This window comes from Sorex araneus, chromosome 2 (genome assembly GCF_027595985.1).
Source record: "Sorex araneus isolate mSorAra2 chromosome 2, mSorAra2.pri, whole genome shotgun sequence".
Classification (NCBI taxonomy): domain Eukaryota; kingdom Metazoa; phylum Chordata; class Mammalia; order Eulipotyphla; family Soricidae; genus Sorex; species Sorex araneus.
The window spans coordinates 261,173,833-261,197,488 of record NC_073303.1 but is presented as its reverse complement, the minus strand read 5'-3'; the positions used below and the strand labels follow the sequence as shown (position 1 = coordinate 261,197,488).

The following is a 23,656-nucleotide window of genomic DNA, read 5'->3' as shown; positions in this document are numbered from 1 at the left end:
GAATCACCCCTGGCGGTTCTTGGGGGACCATATGGGATGCTGGGAATCGAACCCGGGTCGGCCGTGTGCAAGGCAAACGCCCTACCCGCTGTGCTATTCCTCCAGCCCCTAGAGCGTCTTTAAAAATGATCAAAATGTGGGGCTGGAGCAATAGCACAGCGGGTAGGGCGTTTGCCTTGCACGCGGCCGACCCAGGTTCGATTCCCAGCATCCCATATGGTCCCCCGAGCACCGCCAGGGGTGATTCTTGAGTGCAGAGCCAGGAGCAACCCCTGTGCATCGCCGGGTGTGACCCAAAAAGAAAAAAAAAAAAAGATCAAAATGTGGGGTTGGAGCAGCAGCATAGCAGGGAGAGCGGTGGCCTTGCATGCAGCTGACCAGGGTTCAACCTCGGGCACCACATATGGTCCCTGAGCCCCATGAATGATCACTGCGTACAGAGCCAAGAGAAAGCCCTGAGTACAGCCGGTGGTGGCTCAGAAATAAATAGAAAAGATTAAAATGAGTCAGAGAGATGGCCTGTGCATATTCAGGGGCATTTGAGTTCTCCATTTAGCTGCTTTTTTTTTTTTCCTTCTTGCCACCCTAGGCAGTGCTCAGCGCTTATTCCTGGCTCGGCACTCGGGTCACTCACTCCTAGGGGTCCTTAGCGGACCACCAGGGGTGCAGGATGGAGCCAGTAAGCCAGACACCCCACCCTCTGTACTGTCTCTCTGTGGTGGGAATGATCTTAAACTCCACCCTGGTCCAGTGTTGCTGAGTTCAAGTTGTTGCAAGGTCTGGGCTGTCATGCTCTCTGTCCCTGTCTCTGTCTCTCTCGCACGCGTGCACACAAACACACACACACACACACACACTCTGTCTCTCTTGCACGTGCGCGCGCGCACGCGCACACACACACACACACACACTCTCTCTCTCTCTCTCTCTCTCTCTCATAAAAGGACATTAGCAAGAGTTAAGTGGATGCTAAAGGCAAGCTAACACTAAATGGATGTTCTGCTTCATTAGAACCTAAGAATCGTGAGAGCACCGAGTGGTAACATGGGGTGCACTGGAACTCGGGTCCCGCCGACTAACTGCCACCCCACATCCCACCCTTAGACTGAAAGGAAACAAAGCAAGCCGGGCCGGGAGGGAGCCTGAGGACCCAGATTCTACCCCGAGCTCCCCGCTTCTGCCAGCACCAAACTAGATGCCTCTGAGCATCTCCAGATACGGCCCCAAAATCAAAAAAAGAAAAAGAAGAAAAAAAAAATCAAACAGAACAGGGCTGGGGTGGTAGCACAGAAGATAAGGTGCTGAGTTAGTGTGCACCCAGCTCCAGGCCCGCATATCACCAGGGCTCACCCTGAGCACCAAGAAAGTAGCCCAAACCCCCCCACTCCCCAAAAAGAAAAAAAAATCCAGATTAATTTTACTGCTTTTGTGGATCCCGGGGTCATTGGACAACTCAACCGAACCTCAACACGGCAGACTGTGGGAGACGAGAGGAGCTGGGTGGGGCACTCCGGGAGCCGCCGGGGCGGCAGTCAGTGCCTCTTCATGGCTCTCCATCACATGCTGAGAGCGACACGCCACATCCGGTCACTCCGTTCCGCATCTGATGCTCCTGTGAGGTCCGTGGGAAAAATCATTTTGATTTCAGTGGAAACTCTTGGATGCTCTCTCCTCCACGGGATAGAATTACAGTAAGACTTTTCCAAGCCCTTTGTGTGGCAAGAAACAAAAGAGAGAATTCTCTGTAGGGGGGTGTTGCTATAAACACAGCCTGGAGTGCTGTAAATTCCTCTCCGTTTGGGGGTTTCTCTGCCTCAGCCAGGGAGCCCTCTGGGCAGGGTTGGCTGGGAACTCAGAGCTCTTAGTGTTTCCTGACGACTGGCCCGCCCAGCGGGGTGCTGGCAAAGGCCGGGAAAGCAAGAAGGGGCGCTGGGAGACGAGCCGTACAGGGCTGCGGACACGTGTCCGGTGTGTGAACAGCCCAGGTTCTGTCCGGAGCCCTGTACGGCCCGAGCGGCTGCTCAGTCCCCTGCCCCCACTGGAATTGTCACCCTGGTTGGCCAAGACTGGCCACGGGATGGCACGGGGTCAGCATGGGTGTGACAAATGCCCTACCCTCTGTCCTACCGCCCCCGTCCCTCTGATTTCTTTTTTGCTTCTGGAGATAAAGCCAGGACCTCATGCCTCACGCACTGGTGCGTGTATTCTTCCACTCACTTTGTTTTCTTTCTCTTTCTTTATTTTATTTCTTTCTTTTTTCTTTTTGCTTTTTGGGTCACACCTGGCGATGCACAGGGGTTACTCCTGGCTCTGCACTCAGGAATCACCCCTGGCGGTGCTCATGGGACCCTATGGGATGCTGGGAATCGAACCCGGGTCGGCTGCTTGCAAGGCAAACGCCCTCCCCGCTGTGCTACCACTCCAGCCCCTTTATTTTTTTTCTATGTCGCTCTTCCTTTTCTTTTTTGGTTTCAATTTGGGCGTCACAGGTGTGGTACTCCATGGTCTCCCCTGGTGTGGTGGTTAGGGGTCATGCCTGTTGGTGCTAGGTATTGAACCCAGGGTGCCTGCGTGCAAAGCACATGTTCTAGTCCTTTGAGCTCTCTTTTGGGCCCCGCATTCTGTGTTCTTATTGTGCGTCAGTGTGGCATGGCAGCCAGTTGGTACTCACACAGAGCTGAATTCCTGCCTGCAAAGTGAGTATAATTATAGCCCCTGCCTCCTAGGGCTGGTCTAAGATTAAAGGAGTTAATAAATGCCAGGTAATCAGAGCAATGGCAGCACATAGTAAATGCTCAGTTTGGGGTAGCTGTCCCCATTGTTGCTGTTAATATAATTACATACATGCACTAACAGATGTTTGTGTGTAATATACATTGTGAGTTTTAATTACTTCAGTATCGTGAGTCACAGATTTCTAAAAAACGCTATGTGGGGTGAGCTCTTGTAGCCCACATAGCCCCCCTGGCACCACTGGGTGTCAGCCCCCCACCAAAAGGAAAATACGTATTTGGTCACTCATGTCTCTTAAAGGTTCAATTTTTTGCTTCGTTTTGCAGCTACACTAGCGATGCTCAGGGCTTTTTCTTGGTGCTGTGCTCGGGGAGCACTCCTGGCGGGGCTCAAGGGAGCATGAGGATCGAAGGGGGGTGGATCGCACTAGGGTCAGCCACGTGCGGGGCAAGCACCCTGCCCTCTGTGCCACCACCCTGGCCCCAAGGGACAGTGTTTGGTTTTGGGGGGTGGGGGTCGCACACTCGTATACCCCGGGGTGGGGTATGAGGACTCATGTTTTGTGGTGACTCCAGGGATCCAAGACGGCAGAACCGGCAGCATCACGTTTGGGCATGTGCGGTGGTGCCAAGGGTCAGACTCAGCCTAGGCTCGCCAAGCCGGCACTTTGGGCATCGCCCTACGGCCAGAGCCCGAGGCTGCTATTACAGCTGAAAAATGATGGTTTTTCCAATTCCACTGCTGCCTTCTTACCGGTGAGCGCCCAGCATCTGTCAGCAAGAGTCCTCTCCTCCGTCCCATTATTCATCTATTTATAATTTTCTCTATACTAATGGATTTGCATTATTTTCAATGATTTATAATTTATGGCTGTTATTATTTTGGTGCTTGAACTGTCCTAGATTTGGCCAGGGAAAGCCCCTGGGGCTGGCTTTTTGTGTCCTTGGGACATGTCCCCCCCCATTCTTTTTGTTTTGTTTCGTTTTGTTTTTGGGCCACACCTGACTCTGCTCAGGGCTTGCTCTCGGCTCTGTGCGCAGGGATCACTCCTGGAGGTGCTCAGGGGACCATTTGGGGTGCTGGGGGTCGAGCCTGGGTTGACCAGGTGCCAGGCCAATGTCCTGCGTGTTGAGCTGTCTCTTTGGCTCCTTCCTTTGAACTTTGGAGTTTAATTCTCTTCCCAGAAGTGCAGGGGGAGATATGGGCCACACCTAGTGGTGGTCAGGGGCTATCCTGGCCCTGGAGTGACCCTGAATGATGTTCAGGAAATCATGGGGAGTGGGGATCAAACCACGGCTTTGGCCCCTGTTCCATCTCTCTCTCCCGTATTTAATGTTTTGCCACCAGAGTCCATTTGGTGAACTGCACAGGCCTCAGATATAATTGGCCTCATTAGATTCACACACTTCTTGGCCTACAACTGTATAATGGGTAGTTTGTTCTGGCTTGTTCTGCTTCTCCTCCCCACACACTTTAAAAATTAAATTTGGAGCGATGGAACAGCGGGGAGGGCATTTGCCTTGCACGTGGCTGACCCAACTTCAACCCCCGGCATCCCATATGGTCCCCCGAGCACCAGCAGGAGTAATTCCCGAGTGTAGAGCCAGGAGTAACCCCTGAGCATCGCTGAATGTGACCCAAAAGCAGCCAAACAATTAAAATTAAAGCAGTGTTTTATTTTATGACTTTATCCAAAGAACCCAAATTTTTATTTGTTTTGATCTACTCTCTTCCAGTTCCCAACTTCATTACATCCTGCTTTGTTCTCGATTGTTTTCTTCCTTGTGATTTTTTTTCATTCTTTTGCTAACTTGAATTGGGAATTTAATTCAGTTCAACCCATTGTTAATTTGCTTGTTTGCTTGGGGGCTACAGCCAGCAGTGCTCAGGGATTGTTCCTGGCTCTGCACTCAGTAATCACTCCTGGTCATGCCCTGGGGATCATGTTGGTTTACAGGGAAAAAACCTGGGTCACCCACATCCTCGCTGTACTCTCGCTGTACTCTCTCTTCAGCACCTCATTGTGAAATTTTTGTTGGTGTAGGTCTGAGGTCCCTGGTATATATGAAACACACACACACACACATACACACACACACACACACACACACACACACAGAGCCACTGATTCTGATATGCAGGGATCCTGTGTTTTATGCAGTTCCCTTACACTCATGGTTTTTTTTTGCTTTTTTGGGTCATACCTGGCGATGCACAGGGGTTACTCCTGGCTCTACACTCAGGAATTACCCCTGGCTGTGCTCAGGGGACCATATGGGATGCTGGGATTCGAACCCGGGTCGGCCGCATGCAAGGCAAACGCCCTACCCGCTGTGCTATCGCTCCAGCCCCTACACTCATGTATTATTCAATAAGACGTTTAAGGTGTTCAGGTGGGAAATCATCCCAGTGAGCGAGCCACAGCATTTCTCTTCTGCTCTGTGAAAATGGGTGTGGGCCCTTTAAGTAGCGTGCCCATTGGCACTGTGCCTAGCTTTGACCATAGAGGGCACTAGAGAGGCGTCGCGGGAGGCTTGCCCTCTGACTTTCTCAGCCGTCGGCGGCTCCTGGTGCCAGGCCTGCCCGGTGGGGGACAGGCCGCCTGGACAGTGCCTGCCCCAGTGCCTGAAGTTCAGACTCTCCTGTGTTGCCTCGGGCTCCTGCCAGGGCCGGGAGCTGCACCGAGGGCTCCCTGCAGAGGGGCCCCTGTCAGCAGCGCCCGGCCCTCGCAGGGCAGGTGCCTGGCCATCCCTACACAGGACTTTCCTGCAACTGTATTTTTGCTTGGGGGCCATAAGCAGAGGGGTTCCCCCTGACGCCGGGCTCGGCGCTGGTGCTGGTGGGTGGCTCCTGGGGGCACTCACGGATGGAGGCCAGGCCTCCCCCGCCCCGAGCACACGCAGGACCTCGCTCTCCCCGCCTGGCTGCAGTGAGCTGGAGGCGAGTTGCAGCTAGGGCTGGAGATCACACAGCCTGGAGCCATGGGGGTCCTGTCCCGGGGTTGGGGGGGTGCTGGGGATCACACTCGAGGTCTCCTGCCCACAGGGAGTCTTTATTCCTCTTCATTCCTCAGGACAAATCGATGAGAGCAAACACATCTCTCAGTAACAGGAAGGAAAGAGGACTTCCTTCATCTCTTTCAGGGCCCCGCTTTCAGACCTGGCCAGCCAGGGGGGCTGGGGCGATGGACAGCAGCTAGGGTGAGCTAACAGACATTTGAAAAGTAGTAGTCTTTTTTTTTTGGGTCACACCGGTGATGCACAGGGGTTACTACTGGCTCATGCACTCAGGAATTACCCCTGGCGGTGCTCAGGGGACCACATGGGATGCTGGGAATCGAACCCGAGTCGGCCACGTGCAAGGCAAATGCCTACCCGCTGTGCTATTAACTCCAGCCCTGAAAACTAGTAGTGTTTGTTTTCATGCTAGGGGGATTTGGGGGCCACGCCGAGCGGTGCTTAGGGGCGGCTCCCAGCTCCATCCTCGGGAGTGACCCTGGCCGTGCCGGGGAGGACGTCTGGGCGGGCAGTGTGCCGCACGAGCACTGCCTCACCCCCTCCTCTCTGTGGCTCCTCTGTGAGTTTTCAAACATCAGTCTTCACAAGAGCTAAAATGTACAAACAACTCACATGTCTACCCACAAAAGCATAAACAAACAAAGCCTGGTTTACCGGCAATGGAATATCAAGTGGCCATAAAAGGAGTGGAGTTCTGGTGTGTTCTGCAACGTGGACCCAACTGGAAGCAGTTACGCTGTGTGGAAGAAGCCAGTCTCAGAAGAACAGGTGTAGTTTTGTTTGTTTCTCTGTCTTTTTGGGTCACACCCGGCGATGCTCAGAGGCTGCTCCTGGCTCTACACTCGGGAATTACTCCTGGCGGTGCTCAGGGGACTATATGGGATGCCGGGGATTGAGTCACGGGGATTGTGTGTGTGCATACAAGTCAAATGCCCTTCCCACTGTGCTATCTTTCCAGCCCCTGTCTGGAAATATCATTCACTGTATCTAGTGAATGCAATTATGCAATGGGCACTCCCAAGAACCTCTTTGTTTTAGCAGTAAGCGCCCAAGCCTTGTGCTGTGCCCGCCCTCCCCGATGACGTGGTGTTCACCTGTGGTCCCCTTGGAATATGCTGGGCCGAGGGCTGCTTGAGAAATGCTGCCTGGCAGGGTAACCAGCATCGACTCAGCCTTTTCCCTTCAGGGGAGCGACGGGGTGACGCCAGGCATTCCCCAGCTGGGAAGGATCAGATCGTTCTGATGCAATGACTGAATCTCTCACGACTGCTGGAAACTCATAAAAATGTCTGAGATTGCATCTAAGCCATTTGAATGTTCAGCAACACTCCCCAGAACGACACGACTTCATCAGTCTGTACCTGGTTTTGGGGGTCACACCCAGTGGTGCTCAGGGACCCATGTGGTGCCAAGGATGGAACCTGGTTCTCCTGCTGCAAAGCCTGGGCTACAGCCCTGTGCATTATCTCCCGTCTGTGCACATTTAATATTAGATGACTGCAGTTTCTTGCAAGATCCTTGCATGCTTGAGGCCAGTGGATAGATGGTTTGCCTTGCATGTGGCCAGCCCGGGTTCCATCCCTGGCATCCAGAACACTGCTAGGAGGAATTCCTGTGTCCCAGGACGGGAGTTACCCCTGACTGTTGCCAGGTGCGGCTCCCAAACAAGCAGCTATTTTCATGCCTTCATGTAGCAAGCATAGTGGTGTGTGTGTATGCTTGATGTTTGATGAACACCATCACCCACTAAATACCAGGGTCCAAATATTCGCATTTTTAGACTGTACTGAGTTAGATTCCCACATGGGGAATAATCCCACGTCAAGGGATCTGAACATTTTTACTCTTGATCTGTATTGACAAATTGCTTTGTAAAAAGATTGCACCAATTCACACTCCCACCAGCAGTGTATGAAAATATATTTAAATGCAAATTCCAAGCTGCAGAGTCTTTTTCTCACATATTTCATTTAAGAAAATGTTTGGTTTTGGGCCACACCCAGGCATTGCTCAGGGGTTACTCCTGGCTCTGGAATCACTCGGGAATCACTCCTGGCAGTACTTGGGGGACCGTATGGGATGGCAGAGATTGAACCTGGGTGATCGGTAAGCAAGGCAAACACCCTACCCACTGTACTATCGCTCAGACCCCTTAAAAAAGTTTATGCTAAACAATAGCTGACCAGGACTTTTAAAAATACATAACAATTATAAATAAGGATCTGATATGGGGCCAGGGAAATAGTACAGTGGATAAGGCACATGCCTTGGCTGCAGCTGACCCAGGTTTGATCCCCAGGACTTCAGACTCTGAGAGGCCAGGGGGCAAGATAAGCCAGCCCAGGGTGGTCCAGCACTGCCAGGAATCCAGGAATGATCCCTGAAGTGCAGAGCTGTGAGTGTGGCACCAAACCCCAAATTAAACATTTAAAGCCAAAGATCTGATATCTATCTATCTATCTATCTATATATCTTTTTGGGTCACACCTGGCGATGCACAGGGGTCACTCCTGGCTCTGCACTCAGGAATTACCCCTGGAGGTGCTCAGGGGACCACATAGGATGCTGGGAATCAAACCTGCGTTGGCCACGTGCAAGGCAAACGCCCTACCCGCTGTGCTATTGCTCCAGCTGAGATCTGATATTTTTAAAATGGAGCAGACAGGGGCCGGAGCAATAGTACAGCGGTAAGGTGTTTGCTTGCTTGCAACTGACCTGGGTTCCATCCGCGGCATCCCATATGGTCCCCTGAGCACCGCCAGGAGTAGTAATTCCTGAATGTAGAGCCAGGAGTTACCCCTGAGCATCGCCCGGTGTGACCCAAAAAGACAAAAAAGAAAAAAAGAAGAATTTAAAAAGCATGGAGCAGATAGCTAAGACCAAACACCTCCCCTCCTAGAAAAAAGAAAAAAAATCAAGCAAAAATAAAGAAACCAGCCTTTAGGCAGAGATATATAAGCTTTAGAGAGCCCGAAGCAGGCCCAAGATTTCTCTGAAGGCAAGGAGCAAGGAGCACAATTGTGAAGGGACAAATTAACAGTCTGGCTTGGAAGGGGCTGGCCACCGCCAAGAATGTGGGGTGCGGCCGATGGGCCAAACTCGAGTTTCAGAAAGCAGGGTCTCCTGTTTATTTGGACTTCACTTTGTTCGAGGGCCGAGGGACCTTCCAAGGGAGGAGCCGGGCGCGGGGGTGGCTTGGGTCTGGATGGCCCCAGTGCGGTGGCACCAGCCGCCGCCCCGGCGCCCAGGGCGGGCGCTTATCTGCGCGCACCGGCCCAGCCTGCAGCCCAGCGGCCGCCTCGACGTGCGCAAGACTGGGGCGCCGTGATTGCCCGTGTGTGTGTGTGTGTGTGTGTGTGTGTGTGTGTGTGTGTGTGTGTTGGAGGGGGAACGTGGGGAAAGCAGAGCGCGGCAGCAAGGAGAAGCCCATGCCCAACGCCCCTCCGCTGCCCAGTAGATATTCGGGGCCCGCCCTCCGGACTCCTCGGCGACACCCCCTCCACGAGGAGAAAGACGCCGCAGGGGGAGTCCGAAAGTCGACCCCGACCCCCTCCCGCTGTCTCCCTCGGCTTCCTTCTTTCCCGAGCGCGGTCCCCGGGCTGCCCTGGCCTCTCGCCGCCCTCCCCTCTCGGTCCCCGGCGCTCCGGGCCCGCAGACTGGTCCCTCTTGCGCCCCGGGGACGGGGGCGGGGGGGGTTTCGGGCTCCGGACGCCCCGCCCCCGCGCCCGCATCCCGCCAATCGGCGCGAGGCCCCGCCCCCGAGGCTCCCGGACGCCCCGCCCCCGACCGGCCTCCGCCAATCGGCGCGCGGCCCCGCCCCCCGCGGCTTCCGAGCGGGCCGGGCCGGGCCCGGGCGGCGGGCGCGGAGGGCGGCGCCGCGGGGCGGGCGCCGATGGGGCGGCGCGGGCGGGCGGCGCGGGCGCGGGGCCGGCCGGGGCGCGGGCGCGCGGGGCCGTGAGGGGCGGGCGGCCCGGGATGGGCCAGCGCGGGCGCGGCGGGCCCGGGGGCTGAGAGGAAGGGGCCGAGCCTCGGCGGTGGGTGGAGCGGCGAGGGGGGCGGCGCGGGCCGGAGCGCGGCGCAGGCGGCGGCGGCGGCGGCGGCGGCGGCGGCGCGCGCGGGCCCGGACGAGCGCCCGGAGGGGGCGGACGCGGCGCCGGGGGCCCCCATGGGCGGGTGTGTGGGCGCCCAGCACGAGTCCTCGGGCAGCCTCAACGAGAACTCGGAGGGCACCGGAGGTAGGTGAGCGCCAGGGGGCGGCGGCGGCCCCCCATTGTTCGCGGCCCGGCCGGGCCACCTGTCCCGGCGGGGGTCCCCGCGCCCCCTTTGTCATCCCCGCCGCCACGTCAGCCCCGGCGCCCCGCTTCCGGCCGGCGCGCGGGGGTCGGCGCGCGCGCGGCGCGGGGCGGGGCGGGGGCTCCGGCCCGAGGGCGCCCCGAGTGCCCGTTGGCGGCCGCAGCGGAGGATGGCGGCGCCGGGGATGCGGGAGCGGCGGGCGGACGCGGGCGCGGGCGCGGGTACCCCCCGCCCGCCCCCCGACGGGCCCCGCCGCCGCCGCCGCCGCCGCCGCGCCCCGCCGCCGGCCTGCGCGGGGGCCCCGGGGCCGCCGCAGCCCGCCCGGGTTTCGGATGACAGCTGCCCGGGTGGGTGCCGGCGGGCCGGGCCGGGCGGGGCGGCGGGGGTCCCGGGCGGGGACTCCGCGGGGCGGGGGACGCGGCGCTCCCCGGCCCCACCCCCGCCCCGCCCCGCCCCGCTCCCCTCCGCCCCCGGCCCCGGAGTCCAACGTGGCTTCTTGGCTGCGGCCGCCGGGGGAAAGGGCGCGGGGCGCGGGGCGGCGCTGCTGGGCCCGCCCGGGGGTCGGCGGGGCCGGGCCGGCCGAATTCCTGCGCGTCTGAGGTCAGGGCGGGCGGCGGGGGCCGCGAGTCCGGAGGCCCCGGCGCCCCCCTGCTCGCCCCCCGCCCCGTCGGGGCAGTGCCGCCGAAGTTTGGGAGCGCGGGGCGCACTTGGACTTGGCTCGGGCGGGTGGGCGCGGCGGGGCGGGGGCGCCGCGGGGCTGCGGGGACCCCGGCGCCCGGCGCAGTGCGCGCCTCTGTGCCCCGGGGGGTCACCTTTTGGCGACTCCAGCCTATAGCTTTGCGTCGAGGCGAGAATGTTTTAGTTAAACAAGAAACAGCTTCTAGGAATAGCAGAGCCCGGGCTTGGTCGGGTTCCAACCTTATGTTCGGCGTCTCCAAATGTGCGGGGCATGTGTGTGCCTCAGCGCGTGGAAGGGGGCTGGCGGGTTGGCCACTTTTCCCTCCTCCTCCTCCTCCTTAGCATACCAGCATTCGGAGGCCACTTCGGTTGGCCCTGCCTCGGGAGCCCCGTCCCTAACTCTCCTTTGGCTTTCCTTTTTGGATTTTGGGCCACACCCCGGGGTGCTCACAGGGACCGGCGCGGTGCTCGGTGCTCGGGGACCCACCAGTATCATTCACGGACTCTCAGCTTTTTTTTGCTAATGAATTTTCTTGAATTAGAGTGGGACCGCTTCATTACAATTGGTGGGCATTCGGTATCATTAAATGCTGGGCAAATAGCTTAGCAGTGCGGGGAAGTGGGGGGGAGGGTCAAAATATCCACGAAATTGCTCATTTGCAGCACATTCCGTGTCATAACATTACTTGGTGGCACATCAGTAATGGGCTCAGGGACAGGACAGGGAGGCAGATGAGAAGGCATGGTTTCAAGTCTTGGCTCCAGGTGATCATTCTGGGTACTGAACTTTATCAGGAGCGTTTGTAGTGTTGCATTTCTGTTTTGGAGGGGGCTATAGCGAAAAGGATTGTTGCATCTTTCAGTTTTGGAGGGGGCTTTAGGGGGCCACGCCCAGTAGAACTGAGAGGCTCTTCTGAACTCTATACTCAGGAGTCTCTCCGGGCCTTATTCCTGCAGGAGACCGTAGCCAGGCAGCGTCAGGGATCCAACCCAGCCTTCTTGTTTTAATAAAACGTTTATTTTCCACACATTTTAAAGTTTTAATAAGCATTTATTTTTCAGTAACGAATGTGAACAATTGATTTAAAGCCCTTTGGGTAGTATGTCTTCAGAGGTGACTGGCATTGGCCTTTAAAAGCATAAAATGTGAGCGAAATTGGTAGCTAATTACCAGGGGTGTCAGTTTTCTTTGAGGACTGAGTTCCCAAGACCACGGGGCTGTACACTTCCCAAAGTTGTGTAAAGAGGAGGGGCCAGTGGGGCCGGAGCGATAGCACAGCGGGTAGGGCGTTTGCCTTGCACTCGGCCGACCCGGGTTCGATCCCAGGCATCCCATATGGTCCCCCAAGCACCGCCAGGAGTAATTCCTGAGTGCAAAGCCAGGAGTAACCCCTGAGCATCGCTGGGTGTGACCCCCCCAAAAAAAAGCAAGAAAAAAGAGGGGGGCCGGAGAGAGAGGAGCCGGCCGGGCACTTGCCTCGCTTATAGCTGACCCGGGTTCTATCCCTGCCAACCTCATATTGTCCCTCGAGCCCTCCAGGAATGATCCTTGAATATAGCTGGGTGTGGGCCCCAAACTGAAAGAAAGCACACAGACATATACCGCACATGCACACGCAGCACACACGTGCACACACATGCCACCAGTGCAATTTCATCTGGAGAGGAGTGACCCTGGTGTAGTGGGCAGGTGAAGGCCTGTGTGAACGAAAAGGATGATTTCCGGAATTTAACTATGGTCGCCTTTATTTTCCATTATTGTCGTGGTAGCTGGAGTTAATTGTGGTTAAAGGAATTAGCTCGGATGTTTCAGGTTCACTGTCCATGGCCGCGCGCTGCTGAGAAAGGGAAGATGCTGCTTCCTAACGCCTTTGGTGCAAAGCCTTCTCTTCCCAGATGCTCAGTGGTGCTTAGTCGCTTCCACCCGCAGCTAACTGGGCTGTGAAAATCCTGTCAAGCTGGAGCAAAATAGTCTTCAGAGGCTTTTCATGGCAGATTTCTACTTTCCAGGGTAGACTTAGTTTTCTTCAGAATATTGGGCAAACGTGATTTTAGAATGCCCGAACACTTTCTCAATAGCAGCTAACCTTAGTAAAAAAGTTTTTAAAAATATTTTTTGGCTGTTTGAGAGGTGGACTTGCTTTCCCTCAGAACTAAGTCTCTGGTTTTTGTTTTTGTTTTTGTTTTTTGGGCCACACCCAGCAGTGCTCAGAGGTTCCTCCTGGCCCTGCATTCAGGAATTCTTCCTGGTGGTGCTCCGGGACCTGTATGGAATGCCGGGATCCATCCCGGGCTGAGTTCCCCGCTCTGGCCTCTCCAGTCCAGCACGGGCACTTGGGGTCATGCGCTTCCCTGGGTCTGGGAGGGAGGCCCCGCGCAGGACGCCCTTTTCTTTATTTCTGAATGTCTCTGAGATACCATCGTGTTCTCGCAAACATTTGTTTATTGCAGCAGATTTCCCAGCACCTACTTGATGAGAGTAGGGGCTTTTAATAACAACTAACACAATCCAGTTTTGATTATGTACCACATACTTGACCTGTCACGTCGTCCGCAACCCCGGGTGGATAATACTTCCACTTCTTAGGTGAAGAGAGTGAAGCACAGAGAACTGAACAGCTTTTTAACATCTTTATTGCTCTAGAAAGGCAGGACCAGAAGCTTAACCTGGGCTACACTGTAGAATGCTAGTTTCTTTCCATCTGGCTTTGCTCATCTTTGTCTTGTTTGGGGCCTGGTGATGCTGGGGGCTGCTTCCAGCCCAGTGCTCGGTGAGCCACTTGGTGCCAGGGATTGTACCAGAAGCTCTCACATGCCAAGCCTGTGCTCCGCCCATTGAACTAGCTCTCCTGCCCTAATCACATTTTATGAACTGTAGCAAAGTACATGTAAAATTTGCCACTTTGACCACTTCTAAGGCTTATGATTAGTGTCATTATATTTACATTGAAATCATCCAAATGTCACTGGGTTAGCTCCAAGATTTTACATCACGGGAGCATCTCTAAGCCGTGTATCCGCTCCCGCGCTCCCCACGGCCTGATAACCACGACTCCCTTTTTGTCCTTATGAATATTCCATTTCCGTACATTTTCTATAAGTAAAATTGTACAATATTTTTGTCCTTTTCCTTGTACTCTATCCCATTTAGTGTAATATGTTTATATTCATTCAGTTGTATCAATACTCCGTCTTTTTTATGAGTAATACTTCACTGTATGTCTATCTGTTCTGCGTATATACATATCACATTTTGTTTATCCATTCATCTATTGGTGGGCATTTGGATTATTTACGGTTTGGGGGGTTGTTACAAATTTAAATAATGCAGCTGTGAACGTTCGTGTACAGGTACCTGAGGCCTTGTTTTTGCCGCTATGGGGTACTTGGTGGTACTTCTCTGTTTATCTTTCTGAGGTATCGATAGACTTTTCCATGGTGGCTGTAGCATTTGGCATTTCCCAGAAGCAATTTACTCTGGTTCTGATCTCTCTATATCTTCTGCAATTGTTGTCTTTTTGTTTTAAAGTCAGAGCCATTTTAGTGGGTGTGAAGTGGCATCTCATTGAGGTTTGGGTTTGCATTTCCTGAGTGACTTGTATTATCGAGCATCTTTTAATGTGTTTGTTGGACATTTCTAATTTATTTATTTATTTGCCATACCTGGTTGTGCTCGGGGCTTACTCCTGACTCTGCACTCAGGGATCATTCCTGGAGGTGCTCAGGAGCCGTGGGGGTGCCGGGGAATGAACCCAGGTTGGCCTTGCACCCTGCTTGCTCTCCTGTCTCTCCGGTCCCAAGATGTTGAATTCTAATGTACCCTGAAAACCTATGTAATATTATAAACCATTGTACCTTCAGTGAAAGAAACTGTCATGAAAAATTCACAAAGGGCTGAGAAATGAGAGATCAGCTCAGGTCCCACTGAGCCTGGATATGGCTGCGTGGTGCGTGGTGTTGTATTTGGACTGATTGGAAAACGGGTCGGCTTTAAAAACTGTGAGGTCCTGATTGTATTGGAACCAGACCATTCTTGTAATTTTAACAAATAGTGTGTTTTTATTAGCTACATCCTTGTGTGGTGTTGATAGCAATTCTAGCTGTGGTTTGGAAATCAGAGTCTAGAACAAGAGACTTCTCGGCTATCCAGCCCCAGAATAAGCCAGAACCTGGGGATCAGAATGCGCATGTTTCTAAGACACCAGCCGGTCCCGGAACCAGGCCCATGCTGACTGCTTACGTGTTTTCAATGTCCTCATCTATGACTTCCGTGCATTATCTAACGAGGCTATTGATTGACTTCTCTTGTGCTCCTACCCTCTGTGCTGTGCCTATAAATAAGAAAGGAAGCAGAGTCGGGCATGAAGATTTTGTCTCTTCCTGTTGTCCCTGGTGGGTGAGTCAAAAGTCCTTGATGTTTCTGGGCTGGTGAGCTGTAGGGCATCGTGAGAGGGCGCCTAACGTTCCGTGTCACTGGGAGAGAAACGTGCTGTCAAACAGGAGGCACGTACTGGACAGACAGCAGAAGACGGCAGCTTTTACTGAACGGTGGGGATGGGTGCAGAAAGAAGGCAGGCGGCAAGAAACATAGGTGGGAAATATGGTGGTGCCCCGGGGGTCGGCAGGCGGGTTTGAGAACCAGAGTGAGTCCAGGAGAGCACTGACAAGACGGTGCGAGTGGGACGTGTGGAAAGCCGGGTCCTCTGGGGAGGAGATGGACGCTCAGGTAACGCAGCCGGGGAGGCCGTGCAGCCCCACCGGGACACTTTGCAGTCAAGATGATCTTGAACTTTATGTTGGAAAGGCAGTTTTTTCTTTTACTGAATCACCGTGAGATGCACAGTTGCAAAGTTGTTCAATCATTGCGTTTCAGTCCTACGTAGAGTGTTCCAGCGCCCACCCAGAAAGGCCTTTCCAAAAGGAGGTTCTCACTATGGATATCGAAGGAAGTCATTTTTCTCTTCATTTATTTATTTTTGCGTTTTGGGTCGCACCCGGTGATTCTCAGAACCTCCTGGCTCTGCACTCAGGAATGACTCCTGGTGGTGCTTGGGGGACTATATAGGATGGTGGGGATTGAGCCTGGGTTGGCCGTGTGCAAAGCAAACGCCCTCCCGGCTGTACTATGGCTCTGGCCCCTCTATTTTGGAATCGAGTGACTAGCATTATATCCCAGGAGTAGAAGTGTCAAGTGGCTGGTTTTGAGTCTTCTAACACCTATAGATCAACATTCAACTATTTAGTGGTTGAAAACTGCAGGTCTCGTGACTGGAGCCATAGTAGGGAGGGGAAGGCTCTTGCCTTGCACATAGCTCCCTTGGATCTGATCCCCTGTACTCTGCATGGTCCCCAGAACTCTGCCAGGAGCAATTCCTGAGCTCAGAGCTAAGGGTAAGCCTTTTTTTTTTTTTTTTTTTGGCCTTTTTGGGTCACACCCGGCAATGCACAGAGGTTACTCCTGGCTCTGCACTCAGGAATCACCCCTGGCGGTGCTCAGGGGACCATATGGGATGCTGGGGATCGAACCCGGGTCGGCCGCGTGCAATGCAAACGCCCTACCCCCTGTGCTATTGCTCCAGCCCCTCCAAGCGTAATCCTTGAGCACAGGGCACTGCCAGGTGTGGCCCTAAAACCAAGGGGCGTATGGGGGGCGGGGGTGTGTTGGGAGGACAAGAAACAGAACAAAACCACCCCGGTGCTCTTAAGCCATCAGACATAACAGGAATCTTTCTTTTTCGTTATTATTATTATTTTTTTTTGCTTTTTGGGTCACACCCGGCGGTGCACAGGGGTCACTCCTGGCTCTGCAGTAGCTCAGGAATTACCCCTGGCGGTGCTCAGGGGACCATATGGGATGCTGGGAATCGAACCCGGGTCAGCCGCATGCAAGGCAAATGCCCTACCGGCTGTGCTATCACTCCAGCCCCGGAATCTTTCTTTTTCGAATTTTGCATTCTTCTGGGAAAACAAAGAATTGATGAATTTAGGTTTTGAGTTAGATTTTCTGACTATAAATGCAAACCTTTGTCAGCACCTTGCTAATGAGCTTGGTTAATGCCAATCACCGGTGATAATGAACTTTTGCCTTTCTCCTCACAAATTGGTTCCCTCTTTAGGCTTTCGGCCAGACACATCCTTCACTTGTTGCAAGAAAGCACCAGGTGGATTTGGGTTCAAGTGACAGGATGGGATTAATTGGATGGCGTGATCGATTTGCTGATTTAGTGATTCTCTCATTTCTCCTCACTGCAGACCACCTGCTTTACCTTCATTTGGTGGACCACTGCCCCTGAGTCTTCCCGCCGCCCCTCGTCCTTCCCCAGCTTTCGCTCCTGCTTATCGGGCAGTTATAGCTACCAGCAAGCGCCTCATGACCCCTGGTAGTTCCGGGACCCTAGGTTGAGCCTTTGCTAATGCGTATGTACTTCACGATGCATGTGTGTCCCGCAGAGCGATCGGCATGTGTGGGTCTTGCACCGGCCACTTTGACTTGCAGTCAGCAAGAATCGCGTTTGGTTTTGAATCTATTCCATGTATCGAGCGGAGAGGTTAAATATTGCTGAGTAGACAGTGGGTGTTATAAGGCCATATTTTTTGCATGCTTTTAATGTTTGGAAGTTTCCGTTACAGCTGCTGAAAGTTGCACATCTAAGAAAAAATATTTTCACGTGAAAATTGTTTGAGGGCCGGAGCCATGGTACATTCCGAGGGGCACTGGCCTTGCACACGGTCATCCTGGGCTCAATCCCCAGCATCCCATAGGGCCCCCCCCCCATGCACCGCCAGGAGTAATTCCTGAGTGCAGAGCCAGGAGTAACCCCTGAGCCAACACCGGGTCTGACCCAAAAAGGGAAGAAAAAAGAAAAAAAATAAGTAAAAAATAGTTTGAGATGAATTTTACTTCGGTAAAGTCTTAATGCTGCCCATTTACTCCAGACCTTCATGAATTAGTGACTGTGGGGATTTACCGATTAAATTCTTACACTCTCAGGAAACGCTTTGGATAATTTTTTGAATTTGTTATAATTGACTCTAGAGTATAAGCTGGATCTGGCAGTGCCTTTGTGTCGGTTCAGATCGTTTTCATGCTATGGTTTATGTGATAGAGGGTCAAAGAATCGGGGAAACAAGTATTCCGAGTCATTTAGTTATGAATCTGCTTAACACCAAGCTTTCCCCATCAGCCTCGAGTAAACACTTCAACTTTTAGGCAAGTAAAGTTATTTCTTCCCAAAACTTTTTTTTTTTTTTTAAAGGCCAGCTATCATTATTTTTAACTCTTAGTTTTAAGTAGAAATAGAATTAAGGTCTGTTTTGGAATATCAAAGTAGCTTATGGTGTGGTAAGAGATCATACACTTAAATAATTAGGCACAGTTTTAAAAGAATAAGTGAAAAATGTATTATGGGGCCTGCTGAATTGAAGCAGCGGGGACTAAGCTGAAAGCTTCCTGGAGAAAGATGTGCAAAAGAACTTGGTCTATAAAGGGGAGTAGACCAGAGCCCAAGGGACTATCTGTGTAGAGAAATTGCTTGTCTAGAAGTCGGAAGATGCGTGGCGTTTTGGCGAGCCCGAGGAAGCTAGTGGAAGGGCTGAGATGTGAAGTTGGGTCTCGGGCATGTTATTAGGTTTCGGGCAGCATAATTGTCCTAATCGGGCCAGCTTGTGGGACAGTTGTATTGTAAGTGGTAACCAATGAATTAGTTTAAGTTATTTTTGTTTTTTTCATGTTGTAGTTAAGCAGATGACTGTTTTTTAGGTTATTTTATCCAAAATTTGATATATCAGGTAGATACCATCTGGAACCGTTTTACAATTTTATAATTTTGCGGGGGTGGGGGGTGGGAATTTGGGGCCACATCAGGAAGTGGTCCAGGCCTGCTCCTGACTCTGTGCTTGGGGATCACTCCTGACAGCAGGGCGGCTGCGTGCACGGCAAGTCCCTGAGCCCTGTGCGGTGACTCGAGCCCCGAGACCTCTTCCTGAAGGGGTCTAGGCTGAGACTCTGCAGGCCTCGGCCGAGAGCAGGGCTGCGTGGGCTCTGGTACCTTTTCGCTTGTAAGAGGACGAGAGAGTGGGTCAGATTCTCTTCACCACGTGTGAAGGGAGTTGCTGTTTTTAAGGCCTCATGGCTTACAAGCCAGTTAATGCGGCTTCCACTCACAGAACATTCCAGCACCCCGCCCTCCGAGCCAGTACCCCCTTGTGAGTTATTTATTTATTTTTTTAATGTTTTGACTGGGGGCTGGAGCGGTAGCACAGCGGGTAGGGCATTTGCCTTGCACGCAGCCGACCCGGGTTCGATTCCCAGCATCCCATAGGGTCCCGTGAGCATGGCCAGGGGCAATTCCTGAGTGCAGAGCCAGGAGTGACCCCTGAGCATCGCTGGGTGTGACCCAAAAAGCAAAAAAAAAAAAAAAAGAAAAAATGTTTTGACTAACAGTTTCAGCCATATAATTTTTTGTTTTTGGGGCCCCACCTGGCGCACTCCTGAAGTGCTCGGGGGACCGTTGGTATACACAGTGCCAGAGTTTGAATTCGGGTCAGCCTCATGCAAGGCAGGACCCTGCCCGTGGCACGCTCTTTTGGGCCCCCATATATTTATTTTCTGTTTGTTTTTCAGCCACACCCAGGAGTGCTCAGGGTTTACTCTTGGCTCTGTGTCCAGGGAATCCTGCTAGCAGGCTCAGTGGACCCTGTGGGATGCTGGAGCTTGAACCCGGGTCAGTCGCGTGCATGGCAGGTGCCTTATGCACTGTATGTACTATCTCTCGGACCCAACTCTTAATTTTCCATCTGGTGAGAATGCTTAAGATTTATTCTCGGGCTGGAGCGATAGTACAGTGGGGAGGGCATTTGCCTTGTGCGCGGCCAACTGGGTTTGATCCCCGGAATCCCATAGGGTTCCCCGAGCACCGCTAGGAGTGATTCCTGAGTGCAGAGCTATGAGTAACCCCTGAGCATTGCCACGTGTGGCCCTAAAACAAACAACACCCCCCCCCAAAAAAAAAAGATTTCCTGTCAGAAACTTTGAAGTGTATATTACTCTTTTTGTATTTTTTGTTTAGTTACCTTCCTTGCTGGGCACTTCATATACACAAAGGTTACTCTTCTTTTTTTTTTTTTTTTTTTTTTTTTTTTTGCTTTTTGGGTCACACCCAGCGATGCTCAGGGGTTACTCCTGGCTCTGCACTCAGGAATTACTCCTGGCGGTGCTTGGGGGACCATATGGGATGCCGGGGATTGAACCCGGGTCGGCCGCGTGCAAGGCGAACGCCCTACCCACTGTGCTATCACTCCGGCCCCTTCTTTTTTTTTTTTTTTGCTTTATTTTGGGTCACACCTGGCGACGCATAGGGGTTACTCCTGGCAGTGCTCGGGGGACCCTATGGGATGCTGGGAATCGAACCCAGGTCAGCCGTGTGCAAGGCAAACGCCCTCCCCGCTGTACTGTCACTCCAGCCCCCAAGATTACTCTTCTGACTGAAGCTCGAGCCCTCTGGTGCACGCCTGCTTCTGTGTAAGGACGTTTCTCCCCCAGGCTGCCTTGTATGCTGCTTATCTCTGTAGACTGGAACTTGTGCAAGAGCTGGGACAGAGGCTTCAGTCCTTTGGGAATTCATCAAACTCAGTGACAGTTGTGCGAAACATTTCTTTGACTTTCTAATGGCAGTGGAGGAGAAAGTAATATTCCCGTGCTAGAGACGTTCTTTCCTTTTAGAATAAGAACTTTACGGGCCGGAGCTATAGCACAGCGGGTAGGGCGTTTGCCTTGCACGCGGCCGACCTGGGTTCGATCCCCGGCATCCCATATGGTCCCCCAAGCACTGCCAGGAGCAATTACTGAGTGCAAAGCCAGGAGTAACCCCTGCGCATCGCTGGGTGTGACCCAAAAAGCAAAAAAAAAAAAAAAAATAGAATAAGAACTTTACTAAATAGGATCGTAGATAACTGGGAACACCTAGGGATCGGTGCCTTTGAGCTCTGCCTCAGCATCTGATCAGTAGCTGTGATCTTAAGTAAAGCACTGACTTCCTGCTTTTATTTTCTCAGTTACAAAATGAGCATTTAAATGAGGCCAGTGGGGACGGGAGAGGTAGTCCAGCTGGGAGGCCGACTCGGGTTTGGCCCCCGGTGTCCCATGTGGTCCCCTGAGCACCACCAAAAATGGTCCCTGGGTGCAGAGTCAGGAGTCCTGAGCATCACTGGATATCGCAAAAAAAAGTATTTATATTTTTTGTGCCATTTCCGAAGGTGCTGAGCCCAGACGCACTAACCCCAGCTGGAAGTGGCTCCTGGAAGTCCTGGGAGAGGCCCTGTGTCGTGGGGACCGGGCCTGGGCTGAGACTGACCTTTCATGGCACACTAACTTCGTCCCTGGCGTGGGGTTTCCTTTGAGTCCGACTGTCCAGTTAACAAAGTCCCGGTTCACTGAAAATAAACAGGAAGCGGTAGAGCACCTGGTCTGGCAGGTGCCAAGGCCTGTTTCTGCATCACCCCAGCACTGCCCCATGACCCTCTTAATTTTTTTTTTCTTTTTGGGTCACACCCGGCGATGCACAGGGGTTTCTTCCGGCTCATGCACTAAGGAATGACTCCTGGCGGTGCTCAGGGGACCCTATGGGATGCTGGGATCGAACCCGGGTTGGCCACGTGCAAGGCAAACGCCCTACCGGCTGTGCTATCGCTCCAGCCCCCACGGTCCCTCTTAATTGGTAGTGATCACTACAGAGTGAGTCTCAGGAAGTTCCCCAGCAGATTTGTGTCTGTTTGTGGCGTGGTGAGCAGACACATGTATGTGCTCCGCCACTCAGCTCTTTCCTAGCCCACGAGGCTTTTTCCAAAAAAGTACTTGACTTCGGTTTTGAGCTGCAAGTTCTGCTCCATCTGGGTTGCGTCCTGGTGGTGCCCAGGGACCCTGCGGTGCCAGGTTGAATCCTGGCCTCTGCACTCCAGCCTCGGAAGCCGTCTCTCTGGCCCCAGGAGTTAGTACAAAATTTTTTTTTTTCAACTTTCGGGGCACACCCAGCTGTGCTCAGGACTTTCTCCTGACTCTGTGCTCAGGGATCACTCCTAGTAATGCTTGGAGGACCTTACAGGGTGCCCAGATTGAATCCTGGTCGGCCGCATGGAAGGCAAGCGGCTCTACCGGTCTCTCCGACAGGAGGTTCCCTGTCGGGTGACTCACGAGCACTGTCAGCTGCACACAGACACTGACATCTCACGCTGGACTGTGACATGTCTTCCCTAAGCACTGTCCAGTGACTTGCAGTTCTTCTTGCTCTTTCTCTTCCCCTCTGCTCGTGCTTCACCTGTCTCTCTATTGGTCAGGGTTGCCCGCCCGATTCTGGAGTGCTCACGCTTTAGGTATGAGCCTCCCCGCCCAGAGTTCGCACCCAGCAGCTGTGGTACTTGCGCTTGTGTTGGTTGCAGTCTGGGCCTGCACACTTCAAACGCAGGTCTGGATCCAGGGGGCGGGGATCAGACGCACTCAGGGCTTCACTGCCCCGATACTTGCAGGCCACGCTGTCCCCGGTCCCCGTTCAGTGACTGCTGAGGCTGAGAGAAGATCCTGAATAAACCTCTGACTGTGCTCTCTGGAGCCCTGGGTGGGCCGGGTGTGGTGTGACTGTGCTCACCGTTTCAGCGTGCATGCGTGGATAGACAAATACCCCCTGCAGAGCAATGAGGTCCTAATCAATGACAATTTATATATGCATAGAGATGGCAAAAGCGGTTTCGTGCCAGGGTCTCCACCGTTTGGCCTGCGGTATAAGTCACGTGGCTGATGACGGTCTTTATAGAGAAACTTTGCACTCAGGGCCTGGGGAGCCAGTAGCGGGTAGGCATTTACCCTGCTCGCAGCCGACCTAGGTTCTATCCCCAGCATCCCGTATGGCTCCCCCGAGCTCGCCAGGAGTAAGCCCTGAGCATCACCAGGTGTAGCCCCCAAACAAAAGTAACAAAAAGCGAAACCGTTGCTGTAGGGTGCTTGCTGAAAATGCTGAAAATGCCTATCCTGGCTTGGCGAGAGAATACGGGGCTTAAGGCACTTGCCGTGGGTGTGTCTCCGTCCCTGGCACGGCTCGGAACGCCAGGCAGCTCGCATCGCCGGGTGTGGCGTTCAGCCCCCTCCCTCAAGAGCACTCTGCGTAAGATAATTGGAATTATGTCTCTGGTGCTCTGACGCCGGTGTTGGTTTTTACCCGTAAGTTCTTTTGAACCCGTCTCGGTGGCTCTGACCCGGCTGGAGCGCCGACGGGCTGAGCACAGCACACCTTTGCACGCAGGCGGCACAGGCTGGGTCCCGGCACCGCAGAGCGTGGCCCCAAACCAGAAAATCAGCTGTGGCTATGTCAGAGGAAAAATACTCAATCAATTTTCGTGATAAGGCTACTCTGTTGGGCATTTAGAGTTGCCGAGGTTGGAAGAACAGTGTTTAGACAGAAGTCTGTGAAAGCTGGAGAAGCCAACGCTTCCCACACCCAGCGAGGCGAACGTCAAGGGCAGGCGGGGAAAGAGGAGTGTGGGGACTCGTGGAGGCCCAGCGAGGCACTGCTGGCCCCGGCTGGCCGGGTCTGGTTATGGACACGGACTCTGGTTTGCCCCCTTTGCACCTGTGTGTGCTGGGGACGAGGAGGGCAGGGACCGAGGCTTCAGGTGACTTCGCGGCCCTAGGTGAGGCTCTTCGTCGCTCTGCGGCCTGCTGGCTGCAGGGACAGGCACCTCGCACTCGGGTCTGCTCCTTCCTGCGCTGATCCCCGCAGTCCTAACGTCCCGGCCGGTGCTTTGCCTGCAGCGTGTTTAACCGCGGGGGCTCAGACAGGAGGTGCTTCACAGAGAGGGGCTGCCGAGTGGACGCGCTCTGTGTCGGGAAGGTTTGAGCGAGGCCTGGGAAGGAGCGGGGGAGGTGATGGGCACCAGGAGGCGATCCC

The 23,656-nt window shown here is 53.7% G+C and overlaps 1 protein-coding gene across 1 annotated transcript in view; it reads left to right on the top strand.

Moving 5' to 3' along the window:
* Positions 1-9,807: 9,807 nt before the first annotated feature.
* UBTD2 (ubiquitin domain containing 2) overlaps positions 9,808-23,656 on the top strand; it is a 38,901-nt gene continuing 25,052 nt past the window's right edge. Inside the window, exon 1 of the mRNA XM_055126787.1 lies at positions 9,808-9,985. Within this exon, the coding sequence (XP_054982762.1) occupies positions 9,916-9,985 (70 nt within the window). The 5' untranslated portion in view covers positions 9,808-9,915. The remainder of the gene's footprint in view (positions 9,986-23,656) is intronic.